This window comes from Aulonocara sp. 'chitande type north' Nkhata Bay, linkage group LG17 (genome assembly GCF_057382095.1).
Source record: "Aulonocara sp. 'chitande type north' Nkhata Bay isolate Kocher_YH1m ecotype deep benthic linkage group LG17, A_spYH_male_GT1.1, whole genome shotgun sequence".
NCBI classification, from domain to species: Eukaryota; Metazoa; Chordata; class Actinopteri; order Cichliformes; family Cichlidae; genus Aulonocara; species Aulonocara sp. 'chitande type north' Nkhata Bay.
Window position 1 is genome coordinate 16799733 of NC_141360.1, and position 26699 is coordinate 16826431.

Genomic DNA, 26699 nt, shown 5'->3' on the forward strand with positions numbered 1-26699 from the left:
TTTAGATTAAAAAGTGATTTAATCTTTCTTTTAGACACAAACAATGTAAGGCTCAGAACCGATTTCACACTTTAATCAAAATATACAGATTTCATCAGATAGAAAACTGACAATCGCCTTTTAGACACTGAACTGTGGTATAAAACGTGTATGTACAGCTGAATGCCCCTCCCTCCTGTTACTGACTGGTCCCATTCCCACCTCACCTGACCAGGTTTTGTGATGCATTCCAGTCACCTGTGGGATCTGTCCCAATGGAAAGGCTGCAGTTATAGATTAAAGGGAACTGTGTCCTAATATGTCTCCCAGCCTCCATGTAGTGATGAACAGCATGCAGCACGTCTATCAGTTTGACAGGTGAAGGTCCCTGACACTGTGGTAACCGCAGTCAGGTTCAGCTCAGACTTGCACCTCACATAATCAGAAAGGTTTGAGCTTTACATTGTGTGAACTGCAATGAGCTGGTTTATCACAACCCTGAACTGCACATCACAGTCTGATAGTGGAAGAAAATGGACAGTTTAAGTTGATCAATCGCCAATACAAACACCCTCGTGTTCAGTGAACATGTCTTCAATATCTGAGTTGGGTTTTTTGGGATTTTTTTTTTAACACGTGTGTTTAGGAGCTCAGACTTCTCTTGCCAACAATACGAACTTGAGTATTTTAATTCTGCAGTAAGAATTAAAGCCAATTGAAAAGTTAAATGAAAGAAGATGGTAAAAAGTGTCAGTACATGAGGGTTTGGTTGTTATCGTTGACATGTCTCAGAGTCCTGATGGACACATGTGCCCACCTGTTACGTATAGCTGTGAATTTTAGAAACCGTCTCAAATTCCTCGCACATCCATACAAACTCCGTAATCACAACGTGCAGGGACCTCGTAAGATGTACCTTTAGCCCCTTTTCCATTTGATTGACTTGCCAGGTTTTCCATTAGGTGATAGCTCCTAATGCCAGGTACTAAAATAGTACCTACTTGGCAGGGATTCAAAGGGATCCAAACAGGTACTAAATGTTATTTCAGACTGCATGCCACCGACTGGCTGGTCAGTGCTGTCATTTCATTTGATGAGTCATGAGACCGTCTCATTCACAAAAATCTAAACCGCCACTTTTGAAACCCAGCAACAAGTGACATAGCTACAAAAAAAAAAAAACCAAAAAAAAAACCCAACATGTCGTGGTTCTGAGTCTGACAAAAGGCCACAGACTGACCAGCAGGTATACTGTTGCCTCAACTGCCACCTTTGTTGCAGCGTTTGTGTCGCATACTAATTACGTCACAGGGCCTTGGGAGGGGTTGCTATAACAACGATGACGCACATTAGGTAATACTCGATTGTAATGGAAAACCAGTCGATCCGAGTCGGGTTGTGGCGAGTCAATCCGAGTAGGTACTAATGGAGAAGGGGCAACGCGGCTAGTTTATTTGTTTGACTCTGAAATGACCCGCCCACCTGGACCTTTGGTCTGGGTATGTAGGGAGGGAGTAAACAGGGACACAATCACCATTTTCTCCTCACCTAGTGACAAAGTGAACACACAAACCCTCCCAGCTCTACTGAAGGCACCACAATGAACCTGTTTAAATGAACCATGGTCAGTGAAGAATCTTTGTCTTTTTGAAGTTCAGTTGAACATCTGAGCAGCTGGAATGACAAAATAACAATATTCATATTAAGACACAAACAGATCAAACCAGCATTTTATGGTTTCGGAGGACTGTGGGCTTCCTCCCTGCCAAACTGTCACATCAGTATACAGATAAATTAATGCCTGATTACAACTCAGTGCTGCGTCAAAGGCACTCCAAACATCTGGTTTTGTGATTAAGAAATGAATAAAAACGTTCCGCATTCTCACAGGAAAATAAGAAAGCTGAAAACAGCTTGCAGTCTTTCTGTAGTCCATAAAACCAGAAACCTGAGGCAGACATATTTGTTTGCATCCTGAAGGCCATTTTTGGTTTCAGCTGTAGTGGATCACAAACTTATAAATAAAACCATCCAGAAAGGCGACACACAAGACAACCTGACCAGATTCACCAACTAGACAAAACATTCGTCTGCACGCCGTGAAAGGCCGAGCTCACAAAAAAAAACCTAACACAAAAACAGTTATATCAGGAATGATTAAAATATTGCTACAACATTTGATTAACACATGATTGCAAACACAGAAATATAGAAATCAAAAAGAAAAACAATGCATTTAGGACTAAAGACCCAACAAACCTGCTAAAAAGACAATCAGTTCTTGTTTCACACTACAGTAACACAGTGGTACAAAACACTAGAGACAGAAAACGCAGATATATCTGTAATACAGCTCATTAACAGTAAACCTTTTCACTTTTTTTTCCCCCTCTTTCTCTTAAACATGACATAATCACAGTCATTCACACTCCAGGAATAAGGCACAGGGATCATGTGAAGGTCTAGCCAGGCTTCTCTTTACGGGGCCACACTTGGACCTGCAGGCCTGAGCGGACATCTGACCTCTGATTGATCGTTTACAAGCAGAGCTGGAACTTTTAAAGAGAGCTAAAAAGGAACAGGGTCACGTGTAAAACTTGGGCTAATTTAAGATCAAAGTAAAAGTCTGAATCTGAAAAACGTAACATCTTTGGATAAGAAGGTCGACTTTGATCCCTCGGGGTGGGAACAAAGCCCAAAGGCGAGATAAAAAAGTACATTGCTGTCTGAATTCTGACTAACCGAAGAACTCCGGCTTTATTGCAGAAAGCCTGAACAGGTCAGAACTACAACTTTATTCTCTAGTTTATAAAATTTGAGAGAATAAAGTCAGATTTCTCCTCAAGAGACCTTAATTCTGTCAGAAGGCAAAGAATCAGAAAAAAAAAAGCATAATAATAATAATAATAATAATAATAATAATAATAATAATTTAACATTAATCCAGACTCTGTGTTTTCTACAGACATGTGGTGGAATGATTGGAGTGTGGTAGATACTGTCGTGCTGACTCTAAGGATTCAGATGGTGGCTCAGATTGAGGATTTGGAGAAGGAGACTCGCAGGTGGTGGTTCTCTCCCAAATCATGGTTGTGGAATTCTATGAGGGACTCGATGGCCTCCTCCACAGAGCCCACCTGGATTAGAGCCATTTTATGGTCCTTCCTGTATGAGAAATGAACAAGAGCTTCCATTCAGACTGTTTTGAGGCAAAGCAACAACAGGACATTCAGGGGAAGGATGAATAGTACCGCACACACTGAACAAGCTGCTTGGACACTCCAAGAGGAGCCTAAAAGACTGAAGGAGATTTTGGTCTTTTACTGCAAGGGGGCACAAAGTCCACAACCAAACCCATTTACTGACTGGCCAGCAATTACAGGCCATTTAAGAAATAAATAGGAGCAAACATCAGCCGGCACAATGTGTTTTCACAACATGTTCCTGAAAACAAGGACTTGTACATATGCTAATCAAACAGATTAACACGACGAGACAGACAAACAGACCGAAGGGTGTGCAGGGCTTTTTTTTTTTTTTTTTTTTTTTTTTTTTTTTTTTTAAATGGATGACACGAATCAATAGCCACGAGTTTAAGAAGCTGAGACAGTAAAGGAGCGACTTACTGGAAGAATTTGAAGGCTTTGACCACGGCTCCTGAGCTGGCAAACAGCATCTTCAGATCATCTTCAACCACAGAGGGGCTACAAACACAAGCAAAGTAGATTTGAGGAATGCAGTTTTTTTTTCCCCATCTTGGGGTCAGCTGCACCTCTCAGTTTGGAGTAAGCTGAAGGACTTACGGAATGTTGGAAAGGTGTAAGGTGGAAGAAGGCGGGAAGATGTTGGAATAATTCTTGGAGCCGGGCTTCTTGAAGCGGTGCAAGGGGGAGTTGCTGTAGTCTTTGGTCAGGCCCTGGTCCTCGTGCCCTTCGCGAGGAAGCTGAACGCTCATGTGTTTGGACAGAGTGATGCGCAGAGGCTTCCCGTGCAGCCGCTGGCCATTCAGGTGGCTCATGGCTGTACACATACAAACACAGCCTTTTACAGCCTGAGTCTAGTTCTTCTGGTCTCCTTTTAGAGACACTGTTCCAATGCAATGAACACTCCTCATCTCTTCCTTTTGTTTTAGTCTGGAGTCAAGAGCATTTCTGATGAACTGAGGGGAAAATTAAATCTGAAGACTCATAAAGCACGGATAAAGGTTAAAACCTTTTGCGTTACCATTTGTGGGGTAAAACTGTGGAACAGTTTTCCTGTGGACCTACAGCAATGTTCAATCATTAGTCAGTTCATAAAGATGTTTCAAAAACTGCTTTTGGAAGAATATGAAACTGATAAAGTTGATCACCCATTGTATATGTAACTATACTAAATTGTATCTATCACTGTAGCTATGTTAATACATGTCCTTCATTCCTTGTTTATTGTGTGGGGTAAGTGATGATGGGAATTAGGGGTAACAATGAATAGTGGGATTCAATAGAATGTTGAACATGGGGTAGGGACTAATAAGTATATTATACTTCTCCCTACTTCATTTCAGACTTAATAATTGTAATTTCATGTCATTTAGACTATTTCGTTATATTTATTTTCTTTTTTTTGTTTTGTCTGAGCACATACGTGCGTGTATTTACATATATATTTGTATTTGTACATTTAAATGCAAGTATGTGTACTTGTATATATCGTTTTTTTTCCTGTATGTCTGAAATAAAGATACAATACAATACAAAAACTGACTTTATAATGAAACACGTTTGCTTAACCCAATGCTCACGACAACATTTCAGATGTTGAATAAACTTTACACTTCAGTTTGGGAATGTGTTTTGTTGCCAAGCTGAGGTTGAGAGTCGTGATCACAGATCACAAGTTGATCACAACAATTATCAACTTGTATCAGTACCAGTTTATTTGACTGTCAGCCTTAGTCAGTTCTTCTTTAGTATGTTAAAATTGGGCAGGTAAAAAGACCTGAGGGAATCAGCAGAGGGCCTAATTAATGGCTGAGAGCAACATCAACAAAATAGCAACAACCCATGACGTGCTCCCCGTCAGTGCACCAGCAGAGGTATGAGGGTATTAGTTTTGTAGACTCCAGACTAAGAATGGTTTTTATGGTAGATGAAAGACCACTGTGACAATCTGGGTTCATCAGTCATTTAAAATTAGAAGATGCAGAAACAACACATTTTTAGACATTTCTGCAACACTCATGTAGCAGCACTAACTCTTTTAATACTCTGCACATGTGTGGTTCTCAGGTGTCTCAAAATCAGAGTGTTACCTAGCTGAGCCTGTGTGCTGTCAGACATCTGAACCAGAGCGTTTTCTTTCTTGTTGAACAGAATCTTCACTCTCATGACATCTCCATAGACACCTTAAATAAAGAGGACCGGGTTATTTGGCACACAGGAAATAGAAAAGCAACCCTCCCTGCCACCAAGCCCTACAGGAAGATGTGTATTGGACTGACTGCAGCCTGCCAGGCGACTGACCCTCTGTCTCAATGCTCAAATATGGCTTTTGTGTTTGAAGGGCTGCATACAAACCCCAGAAGTGAGGGGAGCAGCAGCAAACCTGACTAAAGGAACTTACAAATGCGTGAACTCAGCAGGAATTCCTGAATGGTTAAATACAGGAAAATTCAAGTGAGGAAAATTAAGGGTCAGAGGGGAAAACCCAAAACAAAACAAAATCAAACAAACAAAAACGTGTAGGAGCTATGAATTATGGGACAAAAACTAAATAAATAAAATAATAAAACAAAAGCACTGATTGAGCACTGAGGACATGCAAAATGTAAGAAACCCCAGCATGCAAAATTAAAAACAGACAATCAAATGACAAGACACAATAAATGCAGCTCCTCACAGTGTTAGGCCCAAACTAAAAATTACATTTTTTAAAGAATTAAAGCAAATATTTGCTTTCAAACTTTCTGACTCCAACTGAATGATAACTGTGTACTCAGAGCACAAAGTTTGAAAGGCAGCGCTCGTCTAAGAGCTGGACCCTGAACTCGAGAACAACACGACACATTAACGCAAAGTGTTTCCTGTTGTGTTGAAAATTCCCATTACTGCCAAAATGTCCTAGAAAACAGAAGAGTGCCCTCAGCTGATGACTGTCTCTTGAGCGATTTTCTTATGAAACTGTAAAAATGTTGCAAATCTCAAAAATATGACAAAAGTTCTTTGCAGAGTGTTCTGGCTAAATACAAGGATTATTTATCTGCAGAGAGTAAAACTACTCTCTGCAGATAAATAGTGCAGTAATGCAGCGCTGCATTAGTAATGTTCCAACTCTTATTACCACAGACTTCTTTTCAGCGTTCAGTTCTGTCTTTCATTGGCTTCATATCCATTTCAATGCTTTTTTAAGCATTCAGACTACAACTTAGTCACATATACACTAACCATCAAAAGTTTGGACACACCTTCTCATTCAATGATTTTCTTTATTTTAACTACTATCTACTGTGGAGATACAGAAATTCTTTTATTGCTGCCATATAATCTGCATCATTATACCTGCATTAATAACATTCTTTACAGCATTATTTCATCTAATAATATTTCTCACAGTATTGATACTGCATTACAGTTGTTTATTGAAGATGTCCATTTGAGGATCCTTCCATTATGTTAACTTTTATTACAAGTACGGTTGGAAGTATTTTATACACATTGCAGATCTGTGCTTATTTTGAGTTGATGTTGAGTTCATTAAGGGTCTTAAGCTTCACTGGCGTGACTGTCCAGGTGATACATGCTGATGGAAACTAGAACATAGAAGGATAACTGCAATGCATGCTTACAGTACATATAATACATATAATCTAGGAATGTGTCTGGCCTGAGGCCTTAACTCATTTGGTGTCTCACTATATTTTATTCTACTTGGTAACAGATGATCAGAGTCAATAATTAGCCTCAGAGACCCTGAGGGCTTGAAGTTTATTACCTTGTATGGAAGCTGTTATAGAAAAGAGAAGTTCTATGTCTGCTTATAGCTATTAAAAATGTACGATTAACTGTGACTAATGTCTGGAACCTATTTTAATCTGTCATTGACGCCATGGGGGGGCGTGTACCCCACTGCTTTATAAGTGTCCACAACATGTATTTTGGTCAGAAGACATATGTTGATGTTTTCTCCGGGCTGTTAATAAACTCAACGTTTGATTGCACTTTTCTGGGGCCTCCGTGGTTTGTGACACTGCTCTACATTGATCGATTTCGCGACACTACATAGTAGATACATACTGAAGATGTCAAATATATGGAATTATGTAGCAAAGAAATACTAAATAACTCTAAATATGTCTTAGATTCCTCAAAGAAGCTGCCCTTTGCTTTGTTGACAGTGCTGCAAACCCTTGGCCTTCTCTCAATAAGCTTCATGATGTAGTCACCTGAAATGGTTTTCACTTCACAAGTGTGCCTTGTCAGGATCCATTTGTGGAATTTCTTGCCTTCTTACGGTAATCAGGTTGGAAATATCAGTTGTGTTCTGCAGAAGTCAGGTTGGTACACAGCTGACAGCCCTATTTGACAACTGTTAGAACTCATTGTGGCAAGAACCATTCGGCTAAGTAAAGAGAAACAACAGTTCATCATTACTTTAAGAACTGAAGTTCAATGCAGTGACATGCCATCCCATCCAGTTTGCGTTTAGTTGAACCATCATTTATTTTTCAACAGGACAATGACCTTAAACACACTTCCAGGCTGTGTAAGGGCTATTTGACCAAGAAGGAGAGTGTTGGAGTGCTGCACCAGTCACCTGACCTAAACCCAATTGAGATGGACTGCAGAGTGAAGACAAAAGGGCCATCAAGTGCTCGGCCTCTCTGTGAACTCCTTCAAGACTGCTGGAAAAACATTTTAGGTGACTTCCTCATGAAGCTCATCGAGAGAATCCCAAGAGTGTGCAAAGCATGAATAAATATGTATGGAAATAAAGAAAAACAATTAAATGAGAAGGTGTGTCCAAACTTTTGACTGGTAGTGTATGTATAACAGAAAACTACTGCACACCCCTGATTCAAATCCCCAGGATTGAGCTGCCACACTGAAGACTCATTTTTTTGAATGGACTGGTATGTATATAGCTTGTATAGCTCCTTTCATACAAAGAAATAAAGTGCTTTGGTGAGTTATTGCTAGAAGCTGTAGACTACTGCCAGGTAAAGTCAGTTACAAAGAGGGTGCTGTACCACAAAGAGTCTCACGATCTTCCACATTTGGTGGTCTATTTGCATCGACGCTGGTCTTCAGTTTACCCCAAAACTTTTAAATGGGATTAAAGTCAGGGCTTTGTGTAGGCCAGTCAAAAACTTTACTTTGGCTCTTCACCGAGAGTGACGTATGTTTTGTTTCAATTCCAGATACACTGAAGCGTCTCCACATCATAATACTCCCCCCACGGTTTCATCGTGGGGACAGTGCTCTTCAGGTTGTATACGTTCTTTTTCCAAACACAAGCAGTGTGTAGTCTCATCTCATCTGACCAAAGGATGCACTTCCTGAAAATTAGAAGAGGCTTTAAAAGCCTCTACTGCTATTTAGTTTCTACTTGGTAAGAAATGAAGGGTTCTGTACAAACATGACCTTTTTTGGCAAGAAAACCACTGAGGAAAAGCTGCAAATATTGTGAAAATTTCAATTCAACACACAAAATCTGACAAGACCAGTACACACCATTTTTCATTAAACCAAAAATAATGAAAAAGAGGGGGGAAAAAAACCAAACAGAAACCAGAATTTTAATAAAAATTAAATCAGAACAACCATGTGGTACTGATAATTCAAAATAAGAAGCTAGTAATAACATACCGAAGAGAATAAAGAGGCAGTGGGGCGTAACTCTCTTTAAAGACAGCAGAGAAGGCAGCGGAGGGACAGGACAGGTAAAGGTGGGAGGGCAGGACAGGTGCAGGGTCCGAGGTGTTTCCATGGCAACAAATTAAAGGGGAAAAAAGACAGGTGCAGGGTCAATCAGAAGGTTAATTACCTTTGGAGGAGGGATCACATACAGATAATGTCAATATGAGAACAACATTTTTACATGAGTGCACAGGCGTGTGTGTGTGTGGTAGGGGAGGGGTCATGACATAGTTTAATATGAAAAAAAATTCCCGAATCAAAGGCAAAACCCATCTGTGAGCAAAACATCAGTGTCAGAGGAGACGAACAAACATGAAGTCAAACCGTTTAATGATGAGAATTCAGAAAGATTTCCCATCATTTAACAACCAGACTGAGGTGCACCGCTCTGTTAGTGGGGATTTCTGCTGCAGTGGCAAATCTACAACATTCCTATGCTGTAAGCGCAGGGGGTATCTGACCTGCAGCTCCCTGCAATGCCACTAAATGTCAGGTCAGGACAGTGATTGGCCTATTCAGTACCATGGATTCCTCCTTGCAGTACTTTGATGTAGGAGATGAACAGCTGGCTGAGTCACAGCAGAGGGACATAACTACTGGATCACTGCAGTGTGTACACAGGCACGTGACTGCTGCCACACACACATTTAAGAATGTGACGAATGCTTTTAAATGGATTTTAAAGACGGAGTGTCTGTATAGACAATGCTTAACCCCTTCCATTAGATTGGGAACATCCCTAACAGTGACACTCTGTTGGGGATGTTGGACTGTTAAGAACTTGCTTGACAATAGTCACATGTTTTCTATTTGGGCATATGAACCAGAGGGTGTGGGCTCCACATGACCAAGATCCTAATCCTAATCTGATCAAAAATGGACTGGAGTGGGAGGCAGACCCACCATCAGCATCCTGATGAGTTAGTCAACTGGTATCCCAACACTGCAGACTGGTGCATGTACAGCACTAGGCAGGTAGGTTTAATGTTGTGGCTCAACAGTCCATCAGCGTCATACTGGTCACAGTGGGCCTGTATGCTGCTCACAGCTGTGGATTATGTGGTAGCGTTTAGAAATAAACCGCAGTGGTGAAGAAACCACAGATGACATCAAGCCGTGTCAGAGAGAGGCGGTTCTGAGGACCACCGCTGTGCACGTTGCAGCTGAGCTGTGATCCAAGCTGCCTTTTTTTCCTTTTTTAATTCTTGTGCACTCACTGCTCCACTTCCACTAACTGATTCAAACATGAAGAACTTTAAAATCCAGGTGGAACAGAGCACTGAAAACACTTTACATCTCACTCCATGTCCAAAATACTGAATGTTCAGACCAACTGAAGCTTTAGAAAACAAAATCCTCTAAAAAAACAAAAACAAAACAAAACAAAAAAAAACATGCAGGCTAGTCCAAAGCTGTAGCAAGACTGGTGACATCAGTGCAGGTTAGATACAATCAGATACATGAATTAACAGCCTGTAGGGAGACAATCACTAACCTCAGGATTGAGATTGCTGACCAGCAAGACAGAGTGTCCAGCAGGGATTGGATGGAATCCCAATCTGGTGGCCCCAGGGAGGGACAGAGAGGCCAGGGCTCCGGGCAGAGCGGGGACCGCAAGGCCTGGATAGGGGGAGGACACTGGGAGAGTTGAGACAAGTAAACAAAAATCTGCAAGCTGCCAGAGATGCGTCACACAACCCACAGTCATACACTAAGGCTTCAACACTTCTGGTATGTGGAGAACAAATGATAATTGCAGATGAACTGATATGGAAAATATTTGCATCCCTGAATTAAATCATGAGACCTAACTTCCTCAGGTGCAGAGGAAGGAGGGAATGCAACAGGTTTCCCATGCACAGTGATCCTGAACCTAACCATTATTTCCACACTGATAAGGAACGCGTAGACTCCTCCCTAAGGATAAGCAACTGAAAACCCTCTAAAGGCTTCATCACAATAACTCAGCTGCTGGGTCTGTCTGCAGCTGCAAAGGTCATTCTCAAAAAACAAGGTGATCACTTTTCAAAGTGTGTGTCATCTAACAGACATCCTCTCTTAGCACTGACACTCACCAGCAGGCTGCAGGGTGAAGGCTGGTGGGAAAGCGTGAGTGGCTCCAGCGTACGGTGCAGCAGAGATGATGCCTGGAGCTGCAGACAAGAAACACCGGCTGGATTTTAACTCAGCAAAGTAGTGAGATTCCACCACAAATCAATCATACAATTTTTAACCAGGATGTGTCCTTCAATGCACATATTAAACAAATATGTAGGACTGCTTTTTTCCCCCCATTCGTGCAGTATCTCTAAATAAAACTGAATTGAATTGATTTACTGGACTTTAATCAGTTTAGGTTATTACAGACAACTAGAATGATAATTTCAACTCAGTATTTTTATTCTTGCCATCTAGAGTAGTATTGCAGGATTCAGTTTGGTAATTGATCTTCTTTTGAGTTTCTGCTCATTTCACTGACTGAAACGAGCACTGAGAGCATTCTGATGCCCTTTTGACTCACATGTCATGTCTGCAGTGTCTCTGTGTGTGTCAGAGAACAACTTCCATACTAAATCTGTCCCTCAGTTCCACTGGTGTAGTACTTTTTTTTTCTCTTCTGCCTCAGCTGAGCACAGCTGTAGTGATGTTACATCAGTATGGTGGGATCTTACTAAAGGCTGCCATGGCCGTATGCTCCATGGTGGGCTGGCCGTCTCCAGTGGGAAGGTCTGGTCTGGTGAAGTCTCGGCTCTTCTCGTTGTTGTATTTGACGTTGAGACTGGTGAGTTTGGAGAAGCTGATCCTCAGAGTACAGCAGCCATTATAGATGTTTTGACCGTCCAGAGACTGAAACAGCGCAGCAGTAACACTCGTTACTTCTACCATTTAGTAGAAGCGACAAAAGCACTGGGAACCATCATGCTCACCAGTTTGGCCGCCTGGGCTGACGCGCCGTCCGGATACTGCAGCAGAGCCTGGAACTGATTGTTCTTTGTGAAGATGATGATCCTCAGCACGGTGCCAAACTTTGAGAAGATCTGAGGACCAAACAGCAGCTTAGTTTAGTCACTAAATAAACCAAATCCAACAGGCAGGACAACATCACGCTCAGCTCTTCCCCACAGATCAGCTGATCACCATACCGTCTGCACACCAAACTGCTAAATCTCATTTATGTTGTTTTAGCCTGCCAAGAGTTGCTGCACATCTGCAAGCCTCTTGCTAACCAACCTGTACTGCAGGTCATCATTTTATGCTGCATCTGGTTTGTTTGTGTTGCTGCTCTGTTTTGTGCCGAGTGTTGCTCGGGTTATCTTCTCTTTTCCTGCTAAAGTAATTTGTTACTTAACTACTTCTTAGCGGAATTGACAGCATGTCATTAGTGCAAACACCTGATGCTGGAGTAAAACAGGTAGAGCGAAGCACAGAAAAGGTGCGTGTTTAACTGCTGTTTTATTATAGATGAACTTCTGTCATGACTTTGATCAAAGCAGTGATCTACATACATGCACGCACACTGCTGTGGTGCACTACGGATACCTGGCACAGAGCATCCAGGGTAACGGGATAGATGAGGTTCTCCACCACCACCCTCAGTACTGTGCTCGGAGCCACCGCCGCCGTGTCCACGTGAGATGAACTCAGAGCCCGAAGAGCCGCCTGAGCCCTCTGAAAGAGAAGAGAGGAAAGGGGGGGGGGGTTAACAAGGTGCTAGCAGAGGGACGGAGCTGTTAAGACGCTAACAGTCGTATGTGTTACCTCCTGGTTTGGGGAGTTGTCAGTCTTGAGCTCCTTGTGGTTGGAAAACTGTACATAGACTGGATGGTGCCTGATGATCGGCACCATGGTGGAGTAATAACCCACCAGGTTCTGAGCTGCTTCCTCTGAGTTCATCTCTAAAAAGGCCTAAGAAGAGACAAGAGACACAGAACATGTAAGTTCTGCTCACGATGCAGTTCCTCAACACACAGATCTGTAGACCTGAGAGCCTTAGTATTGATCAGTGTCTCTTTGTACATGTTTAAAAAAAACAACAACAAAAAAAAAAAAAAACAACACATCTCAATTTGAGACGCGACCAAACTAAGTTATGTTATCTGGATCCTGTGAACTGTGGATGGAAAAGAAATACACTCTCACAGGACGCTGTAGTGTGTACCTGGTTCTTGGCTTTGAGCATCAGCAGGTTGGTGACGTCTCCAAAAGGCACTCCGAGGCTGATCACCTCCGCCTCTGTGATGTCGCTGGGAAGCTTACGGATGTGGATGACCCTGGATGGCACGCTGGGACCTCTTATGTCACCTTTGAACTTTTTGCTGTCGTTGCCATTGGCTACAGAGGAGAGGAAACCGTTTTTTATTAAATGAATCAAAGCAGAGACAGGAGTCCTGGTGCTGAACACTCCCATCAGTTTGTGGTGTTTCAAACTTATTGTGTTAACACTGCTGATTCTGTCTTTATCATCCGCCTGTAAACCGGCATGAAACCATTTCTGTCCAATATTTTTTACATTTAAAAAAAAAAAAAAAAAAAAAAGTATTTATATGAGATTAATGGATATTTCAATCTGTTCTTTCAGAGTGCAGATAGTCTGTCTGAAAATCTGAATAATAATTATTTTTCTGATCATTTTAAATACATATTTTCACTCCTGGACTCTAGAGGAGTTTTGTGTCATTCATAGTCAGGAATCTTAAGTCATCTTACACTATGAACCCCTTACTTCATCCCATGTCTGGAAAAACATATAACTCAAAACTCAATAAGCTAATATTGTCCATTAAAAGTTGTGCATTGACACAAACACCTTCGCGTGTGCAGAGTGGGTTCTGACCTGTGGTGCTCATGATATAAGGGCTGTTGGAGACGCTGGAGCAAAGTTCGTCAGATCCTCTCTGAAACAACAGAAGCACTTCAGTTTGACCTCTTCTCCTCAGTCAGTATGCACCTCATTTATACATGACAGGACAGAATTAGGATACCAAACAAGAAGTGATGCCTTTGCATTTTTGACGGGGACAGACGAGAGAAGATTTCATGAAGAGCAGTGAATGAATTTGTCCCAAACATGTGAAAAGCTCTCGCCTGCATGAGATCCTGTTTTTGCTCTTCATTAGCAAAACTTTAGAACAGTTCTGTGATTAAACTGCAGTTCCACACAAGTGAGGTCCAACGGCTTTAATTATAAAGACATCTCGCCATCAAACCAAAAAATTCGAGGATTCAAACTGTTTACAACTGTTGGGATTTTCATACATCTCAAGTTAAACTAAGTGGTGCATCGCTTAGATGTAATCCAAGCCTTCCTGGACAACAGCGGGTTAGCACAAGAGCACACAGACCCCAGCTGCTGCATTTAATTTATGCACTTCCTCTTCCGTCTACCTGCTCTGCAAAACAGCCATGCACCGACTTTTGGGATAAAATTCTGAGAGTCCTGGTACCAGGGCTTCATTTATATCTCCTTTATGATGATTATGGTGGTGGAAAATACTTTTGTTACAACAGTTGCAATAAAAATAATAAAATAAATGAAAAATACATAAAAATATTACAAATATATCATAAAATAATAGTCATCATATTTGGCAGATGGCTACAGCATATTATAGAAAGTAATGACATATTTGTTTCCCCTTTGTAAAACTGCCTAAATACAAACGAACATACACAGGATGTAAAACTATTTGCTAACATGTGACCCAAGCTGTCTCAGTGAAGTCCACATCCAGGTTTGTTGAAACCTGCTTTCCTCTGCAGAACCCTGAGCTGTACCTGACATCATCCAGCCCGGGGCAGGTTCTGGACTGCACTTCCACTGACTTCGTGTTTTAGGTTTAAACAATGTGATCAGACAGCTACTTCTTTATTCTTTGCACCAACTGTACACCGTGACATTAAGCTCTGCTGACAGGCTCAGAGTCTGATCCAAAAGTCGTTTAGTCCCCCTGCCGTGTAACTGATACATCGATTAACAGTTTGATTGTTTGTTTGTTTTTTTCCCAGGTCACAGTGGGTACAACATTTACAGCAAAAGGCAAAAGGGAAGAAAACTACACAACTTGTAGAAAATAAGCAGAATTGAGGGGCACACAGTAATGCTGCTGCCACTAGATGTCAATAAAGAAACAGTCTATAGCGGCCATGTCTTAGTCTTAGAAAGCAAAACAAGATGAATGGTAAACGCACCTTTCTGCTGTAGGTCATATTCACCCAGTCACACACAATCATACAGCACCATTAACTATGCCTAAACACTTTCTAACACACAATAAAAGACATGCTAAGCTCAATCGTTGCCCTTTCCAGCACACAATGCTTTCATGCCATTATCACTTGCTGCCTGGACTACTGCAACTCCCTATACTTTGGTATTAACAGTGATCTTTTCACCACTTGCAGTTACTCCAAAATGCAGCAGCTCGGCCCTTAACAGGTGTTTAAATGCATGAACACATTACCCCGGTCCTGTCGTCCCTTCACTGACTTCCTGTACGTTTTAGTATTGATTTTAAGATTTTATTGCCTACTTTTAAAGCTTGGCACCTGGGTAGGGCTGGACCATATCATACCATTCACGGTAATAGGACTTTGGAGTTGACGTCACACCGCAATGCATTGTGGGAGTGCGGCGCCATTTTCGGGGTCTACGAATCAAAACAAACACACTGTGTTGGAACGACGACTACAAGAAAGATGCTTAAAAGCAGCTCAAAAGAGAATGGACTGTATAGAGACCGATTGCATCCAGAGGCGAAGCAGCGGTACTTGCAGAAAATAATGTGCATTGGAAACATGGACCCGTATGAAATACGGCCGTGGAAACCCTGAAGACCAACCGCTATTGACGTAGTCTGACATATTTTCGTACCTTGTCCGTGGAGTCAACGCGTACAAGTCATCATTCAAACAAAGGTAAGTCAGCTCGAGTACTGCGTGTGAAATGCGTTTGATTTCATCTTATTTTATATCAGGGGCAGCACAGTGGTTAGCACTGTTGCCTCACAGCTAGAAGCTCCTATATACTTTTTTAATGTGCAGCACTTTGGTCAACTTCGTTGTTTAAAACGTGTTATATAAATACCGTCACCTTGACTTGAACTTTAAGCCAGAAAAACCAACACTGAAAGCTGGTTGCAGCTCCAAAATCCGTAAGTACCAACTTTGTGGAGTGTGGTATTAGTTATGCTAAAATAGAGCCTGCCTCTATCTATCTATTTTTTTTTTTTTTTTTTAAATGCACTCACTGGGACAGATTTAACTGCTCACTGCCAGCTATTTAAAAGTGACCCCACAGTTGGCTACAACCGTGAGGTCACACTGCTCAGTTCTGAAACCTCTTCTCCAAATTTCACTCTTTATTAGCTTGGATGAGTTCATCACACTCTGAGCTCTCTCATTAGTTCAGCCACAGTTCTCACTGCTCTGTACAGTCAGCAGCCTGACAGCCTCTAAATGTATCTAATCCACCAACAACGCTCAATATTCCATCTGTGACCTGTTCAGCCTGCAATAATGATTCTTTTATCCAACTACAGTCTGCTAGCCACTGTACTAATGATAACAGATGGCTAATAATAATAATAATAATAATAATAATAATAATAAATTTATATAGCGCTTTTCTAGACACTCCATGTGCTTTACATTTCCACTATTCATTCACTCTCACATTCACACACCGGTGGAGGCAGCTACAGTTGTAGCCACAGCTGCCCTGGGGCAGACTGACAGAAGCGAGGCTGCCATATCGCGCCATCGGCCCCTCTGGCCATCACCAGTAGGTGGTGGGTGAAGTGTCTTGCCCAAGGACACAACGACCAGGACAGAGAGCTGGGGATCAAACCACGGTCCCCCCCCAATGTAGCTATCATGTAATTGCTAATAGTAAACGGCTAATGTTACCATATGTGTCAGCCAGGTTAACATGTATGAAGACCCTTTAATACTTCAGTGTTAATGAAACAGGACCTTTACTGACCTCTGAACTTTCTCCTTAAGTCCTGTTCAGTGTTATGAACGTTAACTACTCTAGCTGTTAGTGAGGACGAGCTGTGTGTCTGTCTCTGAAGTTGTGTTTCAACTAGAAGAGGTAAAGACAGCACTGCTATAGATGTTGTTCCAAATCAGGACCTTAATTCAATATTAAATGTTATTACTGAGAGTAGATTTTCAAAAGTCAAAACTACTAAAACACCACCATGCATGTCCTACATATTCTACTGTGCACCAAACTTCAGGCTAAAGTCGTCACTTTAAATTCTTTAAAGAACCTTTAATTTGCACAAAGTTTATGTAGTTACAATTAACACATTGGCACAGTTACAAGTTACCTTTATCACAAAACATCCGAAGCACTCGAACTCCTGAGCTTTTCAGTTGCCTACAGCTTTGTAAACTGTATTTTTGTGACTGCTTATAACAGGCAGGTTTTTATTCAGCTGCCTCGAACATGCAAACCTGGAAAATAAGTTTGTCTGTGTTGTAAGAAATGCAGATTGGGTGTGGAACATGACCTGTGGGGATTTAACATGTACTTATTAAATGGACTGGTTCTTATATAGCGCTTTTCACAACTTGCCTCATTCACATCCATTTATACAAGCACTTTCTATCATTCACACACACATTGACACTGCTCATGCTCAGTGTCAATATGTGAGCAGATTTACCACCGCCCCCCCAAAATACGTTTCTGATATTGCCAGAATCTTTCCTCATACATGAGCCCAAGCAGGAGGTTTTATGTTCACAAATTTGTTGTCAACTTCGTGATCAGATGAATAATAAAAAGCTGCAGAAACCTGAGCCCTGCTCTGTCTCCTGTGCCACCCCATCCAGCCCCTCTATCGCCATCTCCATCTGTTGTCTGACAGATGCCAACTGCCAGCCTGCCCCATAACTGAGGAGCAAAACAAAAGAGCCATAGCTGTGCGCATCCACACAGACATCTGGTTTTGACAGACTGTTACAGTCAAACCACAACTCTGTTTATCCACATGTAATTACAGAGGACCTTCTGCTTCCTCTGGAGCCATACTGCAAATGGAATAAACTCAGGGAAAGCTCATCACTAATGTACAGACCAGAGTTTGGATGATCATTATGTGCCCAACTGTAATCCATTTAGACTGAGGGGGAGTTGTTTTTGTCTTAGTTATGTGCCTGCCAGTGATTAACGCAATGGCTGACTCACCCCAAAAACACTTTAAGGGGAGGATGAAGTACAAGAGAAGAAAGAAGGTGACAAAGACAACGCAGACAACAAAGACAAAGGGGATGAAGACAACACATTAAGACAACGTTAAAGCAATAGGTCTTCCACTCATCCATCACTCAAATTCAGGTAAAGCACATTACTCTACAGTGAGTCATTAGGAAAAGTACATTTTTCTCCATGATGGAATGTGGACCGAGAGTCGATGACAAAGTCATAGAAGCACTAGAACCTGCCTGTAACCAGGTAGGACAAATAGTTGACTCTCTCTCCAAGGCGCTCGTAAGGAAGTTGCTTCGTGTTAAAGGGTGTTCTTCTTCACAGTCGACGAGTGCTCAAACATCCCAGAATGCAGATAATCAGATATCAGCCAAATGTCAGGAAGTTTCCCACATGTGGGAAAGATCTTGATCGTCCCAGAATTACAGCATTCCAAAACAAGGATCCCAATGTAGTATTCCCCTCTGATCGTAGCGGAAGTTCAACACAAACACAGCCAGTGTTGGCTTTGTGGTGGCTGGCTTGATAAAACCTAACACTCCAGCTGAGCCCCTTTTCCATTAGTACCTACTCGGATCGACCTGCCATGGTTTTCAGGGTTTTTCATTAGGTCATAATAACTGGTACTAAAATAGTACCTGCATTTTTCTCAGGGAAATGGCCACAAAAAACAATGCCGTATTCCTCAGTCTGATGAAAAGTCACAGGCCAAGCAGCAGGTACATCATCGCCTCGACATCCACCTTTGTTGTAAAATTCGCATTGCAAAATCATGACATCAAACTCAGACATGCTGATATAACAATGACCACGCACAATCGGTGGTACAAGATTGTAATGGGAAACCAGTCGATCCAAGTAGGCACTAATGGAAAAAGGGCTTTGGAGATAGAAGGTATCACCACAGTGGTTCTCAGCTTTCTTCATTAAGAAAGCTGAACCCATCTGCCATGTTTTCTCCTTCAGGCTCTGAGTGTTTATATAAAATGTGGTATTTCACATACCATGCAACTCTGCACAAAATGATCCCTATGAATGCAGCCATTAGAGCTCTGACTAGATGCATTTAAACATTACAGCTTGATGCCTCATGGCCTAATAAAGGAGACATGGTAATTGTTTGACACAGATCAAAATTAAAGAAATGTGATTGATTGACAATAAATACCATGATTAAGTTGCTTCGCTGCAATTTCAGCAGTATGAAGGTGCTGCACGTATTCTAACGGAATACATGCAATACCAGCTCAGAATGGTTTTAAATGACTTGCCTGAAGACAGAAAGAAACAGGAGAGCTGTAATCATCAAAGAACATCCCTCCTTCTCAGATCTCCTCCTGCTCTTAGATCGCAGCTATTTGTTACCTTCATGTGATTTTGGCTTAGATTCTAGCTTGTATCGACAAACACACTGAACGTGACTGCCAAAGAGTGACCTGAGGAATGTGAGTATTGGCTGCTGAGATGTCACACACATTCACAACTGTGAGCAATACTTTTTCGGTAACAGAAACCTTAATAAAACAACTAGAATCACATGAACTGCCGGGCTTCAACTCAAGCTGCGACTTTATTTTGGTAGGACCGTGCAAACAGTGGTCCAAAGAATCTGAATTTATAAAATGAGGATAATAATAATAATAATAATTATTATTATTATTATTATTATTATTATTATTATTATTATTATTATTATTATTATTATTAATAATAATAATAATAATAATGCTGCAATGATTTATTAAGTAATTCTAATATTAAAAAAAATACAAATAAAAATTTGGCACAATTTCTTTGCTCTGTAGCTCTGTTGTCACCATGGAAACACGAATGCAAGCGTTTCACCCCGATCTGCGATTAAAAGCAGACCTGCAATACAAACGTATTTAACAGCTGCGTGTGAAAATAAAGTCTGAAAACATTAAGCCTAAAGTTTTAAACACACACATGCAGAAGAGTAAAGAGGCGGAGCAGTTACCGAGACGGGAGCTCGAGATGAGTGAAAGAAAATGTGTTTCTGGAACCCAAAAACAGCAGCGCTGTTCCTGTAACCACCATTAAAACCTTTACTGGGAAAAAGCTCGCAGGAGCCCTTCATCAAAGCACCCGATCAACAAACTCCAATTTAAATCCAATAAGGACTATTTGTTTTACATAGAGACAAATCGGCAGTATGCCTCCAGAAGCTGTATTAAAATATGCAGATCAACTGACGACTGACAGTAGCCATTCTTTTATACATATAGCCATACCACAGCAAACAGGGGTGAGTCTAAAGGGGGCCATGGGGTGTACTAGACCATATTTACTTCAAGGCTTTTGAAACATTCTTCAGATTAAAAGTGAAATAGTGTAAAATATTTTATTAATTAATTTACATTAATATTTAAAAATGCAGAAAAATGTTTTTTTCACAAGCCAATAAAAATGTACATTGGCTAGTAAAACACTGAGCGACTGATTATTATTATTATTATTATTATTATTATTATTATTAATTTTGATCAACATCTACACTATCATAAAGTCCGTTTTCAGCAGCACAAAAACCTGTCTCCTATTAATGTCAGAAACTCTTCCAAGAACACAGAGTAAAGGTTAATTTTTATGCCTTAGTGTACATTTCATGTCTTATTTTTATTTGACTGTACTTGACATCATTTATATATTTTTACATTCAAGAAAATCGTTTCTTTAAAAATTTTGACTTTAATATGGCATCTTGATGCATTCTCAATAATGAATATTTATTATTGCTCATTAATAAGATAAGCATTTCTTACCCGATTAATCGATGGAATAATCAGTAGATTACTCAATAAAATAATAGACAGCTGCTGCCTTAAAAAATGTGTAAAATAGAAAATTAATGCAATGTTTAATTAGCACCATGATTAGTTTTGATTACTACCTTGAATGGCCTGAATAAGAATAAGGATGCGTTTATGTAGAAATTAGTGTTGATAAGGGGAATGTGCTGATGCTGTCAAGGGGGCCTTTTCCATTAGTACCTATTCGGATCGGGTCGGCACGGGTCGACTCCATTTTTAGCGCGTTCTATTAGGTGGTGGTACCTGTATGAATCGATGAATGAAGCAAGATGTATAAAGCTATTGAGTGCTCAGGAATAGAAAAGCGCTATACAAGAACCAGTCCATTTAATAAGTACATGTTAAACCCCCACAGGTCACGGTCACAGATCCACACCCCATCTGCATTTCTTACAACACTGACTTATTTTCCAGGTTTGCATGTTCAAGGCAGCTGAATAAAAACCTGCCTGTTATTATGCACAATAAGGATGAGTACTTCACATCTACTGCTTACAAATAAATGTCTCTGATGCCGCTATAATATCATGTTCTATTATTCATTGTGCTCCTGAAGAATGAAAAGCAGCAGTCATGTACCTGAGGACTTGTTGTAATCTGACACGCGGCTTCAATGCCGGAAAAGTCAGAGAGATCAAGCAGCATTCCAGTTTAATGACTGAATACAGACCTGCTGAACACCAGGGAGTCACTGTTTACGATATTTGTGCTTATAGTGTACTAGCCAATCACTAAAGCCGAAGGAGGCACTTCACTTCAGACCAACTTATTTTTAAACCCAGACAAGGTTTAGGTTTTAATAAGCTAAAGGAAAATTCTTATTAAATAAATTTGTGAATCATCTTATAGCAACTTATTGACACTGCTGGGTTATGAAGAATATGGGGAGTTTTTTATTAACACCAATATTAATAGTGAAAATTATTACATAGTCAGCCATACAAGCACTTTTTCTATGCTCAAGTTCTTTCTGAGGCATGTTGTATAAAGTGCTTTGAGTGCTCAAGTAGAAAAGCACTATATAAGAACCACTTACAATCACATGTGGCTATATTGATACTCCTCTCCAAACACTGGTAAGGACAAAATAGTGGTTGTAGCCACTTTTCACACACTCTTCATCTTAACACGAAAGCCAGCAGGTACGAGTTTGATATAGGCGTCTGCCAGCTAGCTACTAGAAAATCTGTCATTTGTGCAAACATTGGTAAGGACGACTGAAGGAAGAGCTTCAAACCATTACTCTTTTTTTTTTTTTTAATTATGCATCTAAGAAAACCACTCTTTTAGTTTGGTATTTGCACTGGAGCTTCAAGGCTATGTTGATGATGCTGTTCCCTTCAAACAACATCCAATAATTTACAGATCAACATTCGTGTTGCCTCATTTACACTTTCACACCATTTTAGTCAGTGAGTTCGGCTGCACTTCAAATGTAGTACAGCAAGTATGTCACAGCACCATTTCTGCCGCAGAACCACACTCCTACGGATTTTAACTCTGGACTTTTTGAGTCCTTGCACTGTGTCTGACCTCATTGTCGGAGAAGCAGAGCATAGAACGTGGACACAAAATCACCTGTGAGAATCACCTCTGCCATCAAATTAAGAATGAAAAACAGTCTGCTGTTTGTGTATTAGTGATTTGGTACTTGGACTATTTTAATACGGATTCCTAGTTCTTATCCCTAATGCTGGAGGACGGCTCTGACGAGATCTTTTAGCAGTTAGGAAATACAGGGAAATATCGGACATTTCAACATGACACTTCATCATTGTCCATTTTTCCCATCAGACTGTACATAGGTTAAATAGGGGATTTGTAAAGTTCAAGACACTCCCAGATCAACACATTTCTTAGACATAACTGGACCACATGACCTTTGCCCAGCTGTGAGAGTGTTCTGAGCACAGCTGGTTTAGTCAGTGCTTTTTAGCAATCAACAGCATCTCTGAGTGGACTCAGAGAAGACTTGATTAGGAGTTACAAAAACACTCTGCAGCCCATCTAGAACCTGAAAAGCACTCACTGCAGGAGACTACTTTCAAAGTGAAAGTTCTGATGTGATGGACTTTTCAACAGTCCACAGGAATGACAACAAACATCCACAGGATCTTTGCTAAGTGGCTGATTTGTGCAACAGCAGTAGCATGCTGCTTAAGAGTGCATGCATGCATGTGCATGTTGCTGTTGAATAAACTGATTATCCACAGACCAGTTTTGGACTGTACCTGAGGTCAAATTACTGCTGGGCTTTGGGCATTCAAAAGACAGACAAGGGAGCCACCTCCACAACGATTAAAGGAGAAAGCTCTGCACTGTTCCAGATGGCAGCATCTCCATCTATTCAGACACTCAGTGATGACACAGCAGCAAACAAAGCAAGAAACCAGACAGAAAGGAAGAGGAGGAGGAAGCAGAGGTGCCTACCTTGGTGCCAACTGTTATATCGTGGTGGACACTGCTGTGAAGAAAAGACAGCGTGTTAGAGGCAGCCAGGGAAAACTCGAACACAGAATGAGTCTCACTGAGGTATCAAAAAAGAAAAAGAAAGGTGATGATGTTGAAGACTGTGCGGGAGCAGGTGGACAGAAGCCGAGAGAGGCCGAGCAGGCAGCAGCGATCGGCAAGGGACCGATAGCTCGGCGGGTTGGTTTGCCCTGCAGATGGGACATCTCTATTCAGCACCTGCTTGCCTCAGTGTGCACCTCACCTTTTCCATAAAAACCTCACGGCAACCTCAAGTGTTTTTCATACAAGATCCAAACGGTGATAAGAGAATGAAGCAGAGTCTGAAGCAGACCTTTTCCACAAGCAGCACATGGATACTAGCTCCACGCAGCCTCCAACTGCTCTGACTGCTACAATAGTTTGGTGACGGTGGAGGTGCTGCCTATTGAGACGCAGCTTTTTGAAGCCAGTCAGAGCCACTTGCACCTCACTGAACCCTGCACCCTCTTTTCCATCACCAACCTTTTTCCTTAGGTCAGAGGTCACAGGAGTGGCCGCTCAACCCAAAAGCTTGAGAAGTTCTGCTGTTTTTGAAACCAATTTTTGCAGTTGGACATTAGAACACTTGAGGCACTTAAGACCCGAAACTTGTGTTTATTGCTTATTCACTATCATAATTTCTCATTCAGACCAAATCATTACAAAGCTCCAGCAACCAACCAGTAAAGGCGGCTGTGAACACTGAGCAGCTGAAGCGTCTTGCCAGTCACATGGGATATGGTCACTCAGTACAGGAGATACAGGATGCGAATGTGCTCCACAGCTGCTTTATCAACTATGGATAGGACTGAAATCCTAGACCAAGTTCAACTAAAACTAAATCAATAAAAAGTGTGATGGATTCACAGTGAACAGATGAAGAAATTTTTTTTTACTGCCAAAGCAAACCATCAGCTCTTATCAGCAAATCATCAGATGACCAGGCTTTGATAAGCCGGGATGTGTAGAGAACTGACAGAGTGTACTGACCCGTGGTGTGAACACAGTCAGACACACACACACACACACACACACACACACACACACACACACACACACACACACACACACACACACAGCTCCTTTGGTAACAGGAGTGCTGGTGTCTTTCTGTCCATCAACACTAAGCTTTGACTTCAATTCTAGTTCCTGTCTGTCGGGAACATGGTGGCATCCCGACGGCCCCTGTTACACAGTCTGTAGAGTCACAGTTATCAGAACAGCTGCTCCTAACAAAAAACAAAATAAAACGCACAGACATTTACCCCAAATCCGTGTGGAGACATCAGCATTGCACTACAATGCATTTGAATACACGGATATTGCCGTGAAAGTCAAGCAATGCTAACAAACTATTAGAGGGCTCTGGGAGGTCTTTGCAAAGAAAATACATTTTTTAAAGAAAATACATTTATTGGCTTGTGAAGAAAATTTATTTATATATTTTTAAATATTAATGTAACTGAATTAATAAAATATTTTACACTATTTCACTTTTAATCTGAAAAATGTTACAACATGTTACAAAAGCCTTGAAATAAATATGGTCTAGTACACCCCATGCCCCCCTTTAGACTCACCCCTGTCTGCTGCTGTATGTCTATATGTAAAACAACAGCCTGCAGCAGGCTGTATCATTGAAACATGTATCAGACTGAATGAATAGTTCATCTGCATATTTTAATACAACTTCTGTAGGTATACTGCAGATTTATCTCAGTGTAAAACGAACAGTCTTTACATATGGAGTTTGTTAATCGGGTGCTTTGATGAAGGGCTCCTGCGAGCTTTTTCCCAGTAAATGTTTTAATGGTGGTTACAGGAACAGCGCTGCTGTTTTGGATGCTACAAATAAGTTTTCTTTTACTCATCGTGAGCTCCCGTCTCGGTAACGGCTCCGCCTCTTGTGTGTGTCTGTTTCTGTTTAAAACTAGAGGCTTAATGTTTTCAGACTTTATTTTCACACGCTGCTCTTAAATGCGTTTGCATTGCAGGTCTGTTTTTAATCGCAGATGGGGGTGAAACGCTCGTGTTCTTGTTTCCATGGTAACAACGGCGCGCTACAGAGCCGTGCATTAATTGAAGCAAAGACTTTTTTGGAGAATTTTTCGAATTACTCGATAAATTATATTCCAATTCAAGAAATTCCTTTGTGTAAAAAAAATAAAAAAATAAATTTAAAAGCACTACTATAAGCACACAGTGCACAAGTCCACTGAACAGCAGTTTGACTTTCTCACACACAGGTACTATATCTACATCCTTTCTGCTGCCGCTTTGACTTATCAACATGGACTGCAGGCTATACTCCAAACATGACTTGTTGGTGTTGTTCACCCCCCCCCGGCTGGCCAGGCTGAGGCCCACACCACTGTGCTCAATGAGGAGCAGCTGGAAGAGGAGCCCTCGGGGCAGGGATGAGTCCTGACGAAACACAAATATTCCATCAGGGCCGTGAATGCTCCACAGCCCCCTGACTGAAGCTGAAATGACACGCATTATATTATGAGTGGACACAGCTACCGGTGTGATCAACGCTAATAACGCTGCTATTTTTCCCCGTCAGTCCACACAGTTTAACAGCAGCAGGCTTACAGGCCTCACATTCCCTCCCTCCACCAACAAAGCTGCTTTCTCCTATTCACCATCGCTGCAACTGAACTCTGTGAAAAACAGCCACTTTTAGGCCCTTTCCCTAATCCAGCAGACTAAAGCAAGACCATCTACTTTACATCTAAACCTGAGCACACACTCAAAACAAAATCACCCCCAGAAAACAACACACGCACACTCCTGATGGCGACTTCTACGAGTGTGTTACAGCTTTTAAAAATGCACTCCAGATGAAACATGACAATTAGGAGTTTCACAGCAGTCCTCTCTCGCTCACACACACACTTTAAAGTACAGTTTCCGCATTTAAAGGATTAGAGGGCCAGCTCCATATTTCGGGACACACGACACAAGTGACGCTACTTTATTAATTTATGCTTTTATTAGTTTTTTAAATTTTAACTGTTACTGTTTCACGTGAACGACTGCCTGGCAAGATAAACCAGAATGGGCGTGAGCCTCTAACCTGTGTGCTCTGGTTACTTCTCACCGCTCATGTATCCTATACACATCACCAACAACCTTCCAAAACGTCCCCGAGCAGAGCCTCAGCGGGTAACCGGGTCGCGCTTCAGTGCGGCCGTGATGTGGGACTTTGGAAAAGAGAGGTAGGTGCCCGCAGAGCACGGCCCACCGTGAGCTAACAGCACAGCTAACTGTGCTAGTCACGCT

General features: G+C 41.4%; 2 protein-coding genes across 7 annotated transcripts in view; one reads left to right on the top strand and one right to left on the bottom strand.

The window, feature by feature from the left end:
• The window catches only part of LOC147309843 (polypyrimidine tract-binding protein 1-like), a 26973-nt gene continuing 274 nt past the window's right edge, over positions 1–26699 (bottom strand). For 2 of the 6 annotated variants that reach the window (XM_086268659.1, XM_086268661.1), the window contains exons 2-14: positions 13711–13771; positions 13036–13208; positions 12636–12782; positions 12417–12545; positions 11804–11914; positions 11549–11723; positions 10952–11029; positions 10372–10514; positions 8826–8859; positions 5273–5365; positions 3783–3999; positions 3606–3683; positions 1–3144 (exon numbers count right to left, since the gene is read on the bottom strand). In XM_086268659.1, the coding sequence (XP_086124785.1) occupies positions 3012–3144; positions 3606–3683; positions 3783–3999; positions 5273–5365; positions 8826–8859; positions 10372–10514; positions 10952–11029; positions 11549–11723; positions 11804–11914; positions 12417–12545; positions 12636–12782; positions 13036–13208; positions 13711–13723 (1524 nt within the window). In that variant the 5' untranslated portion in view covers positions 13724–13771 and the 3' untranslated portion in view covers positions 1–3011. Of the gene's footprint in view, positions 3145–3605; positions 3684–3782; positions 4000–5272; positions 5366–8825; positions 8860–10371; positions 10515–10951; positions 11030–11548; positions 11724–11803; positions 11915–12416; positions 12546–12635; positions 12783–13035; positions 13209–13710; positions 13772–23354; positions 23389–26493; positions 26514–26699 lie in introns of those variants that run through there. The other 4 variants (XM_086268658.1, XM_086268656.1, XM_086268657.1 and 1 more) reach the window with 4 other exon arrangements.
• Positions 26454–26699, top strand: part of stil (STIL centriolar assembly protein) — a 13887-nt gene continuing 13641 nt past the window's right edge. Inside the window, exon 1 of the mRNA XM_086268655.1 lies at positions 26454–26635. The gene's annotated coding sequence lies outside the window, so the exon portion shown is untranslated. The remainder of the gene's footprint in view (positions 26636–26699) is intronic.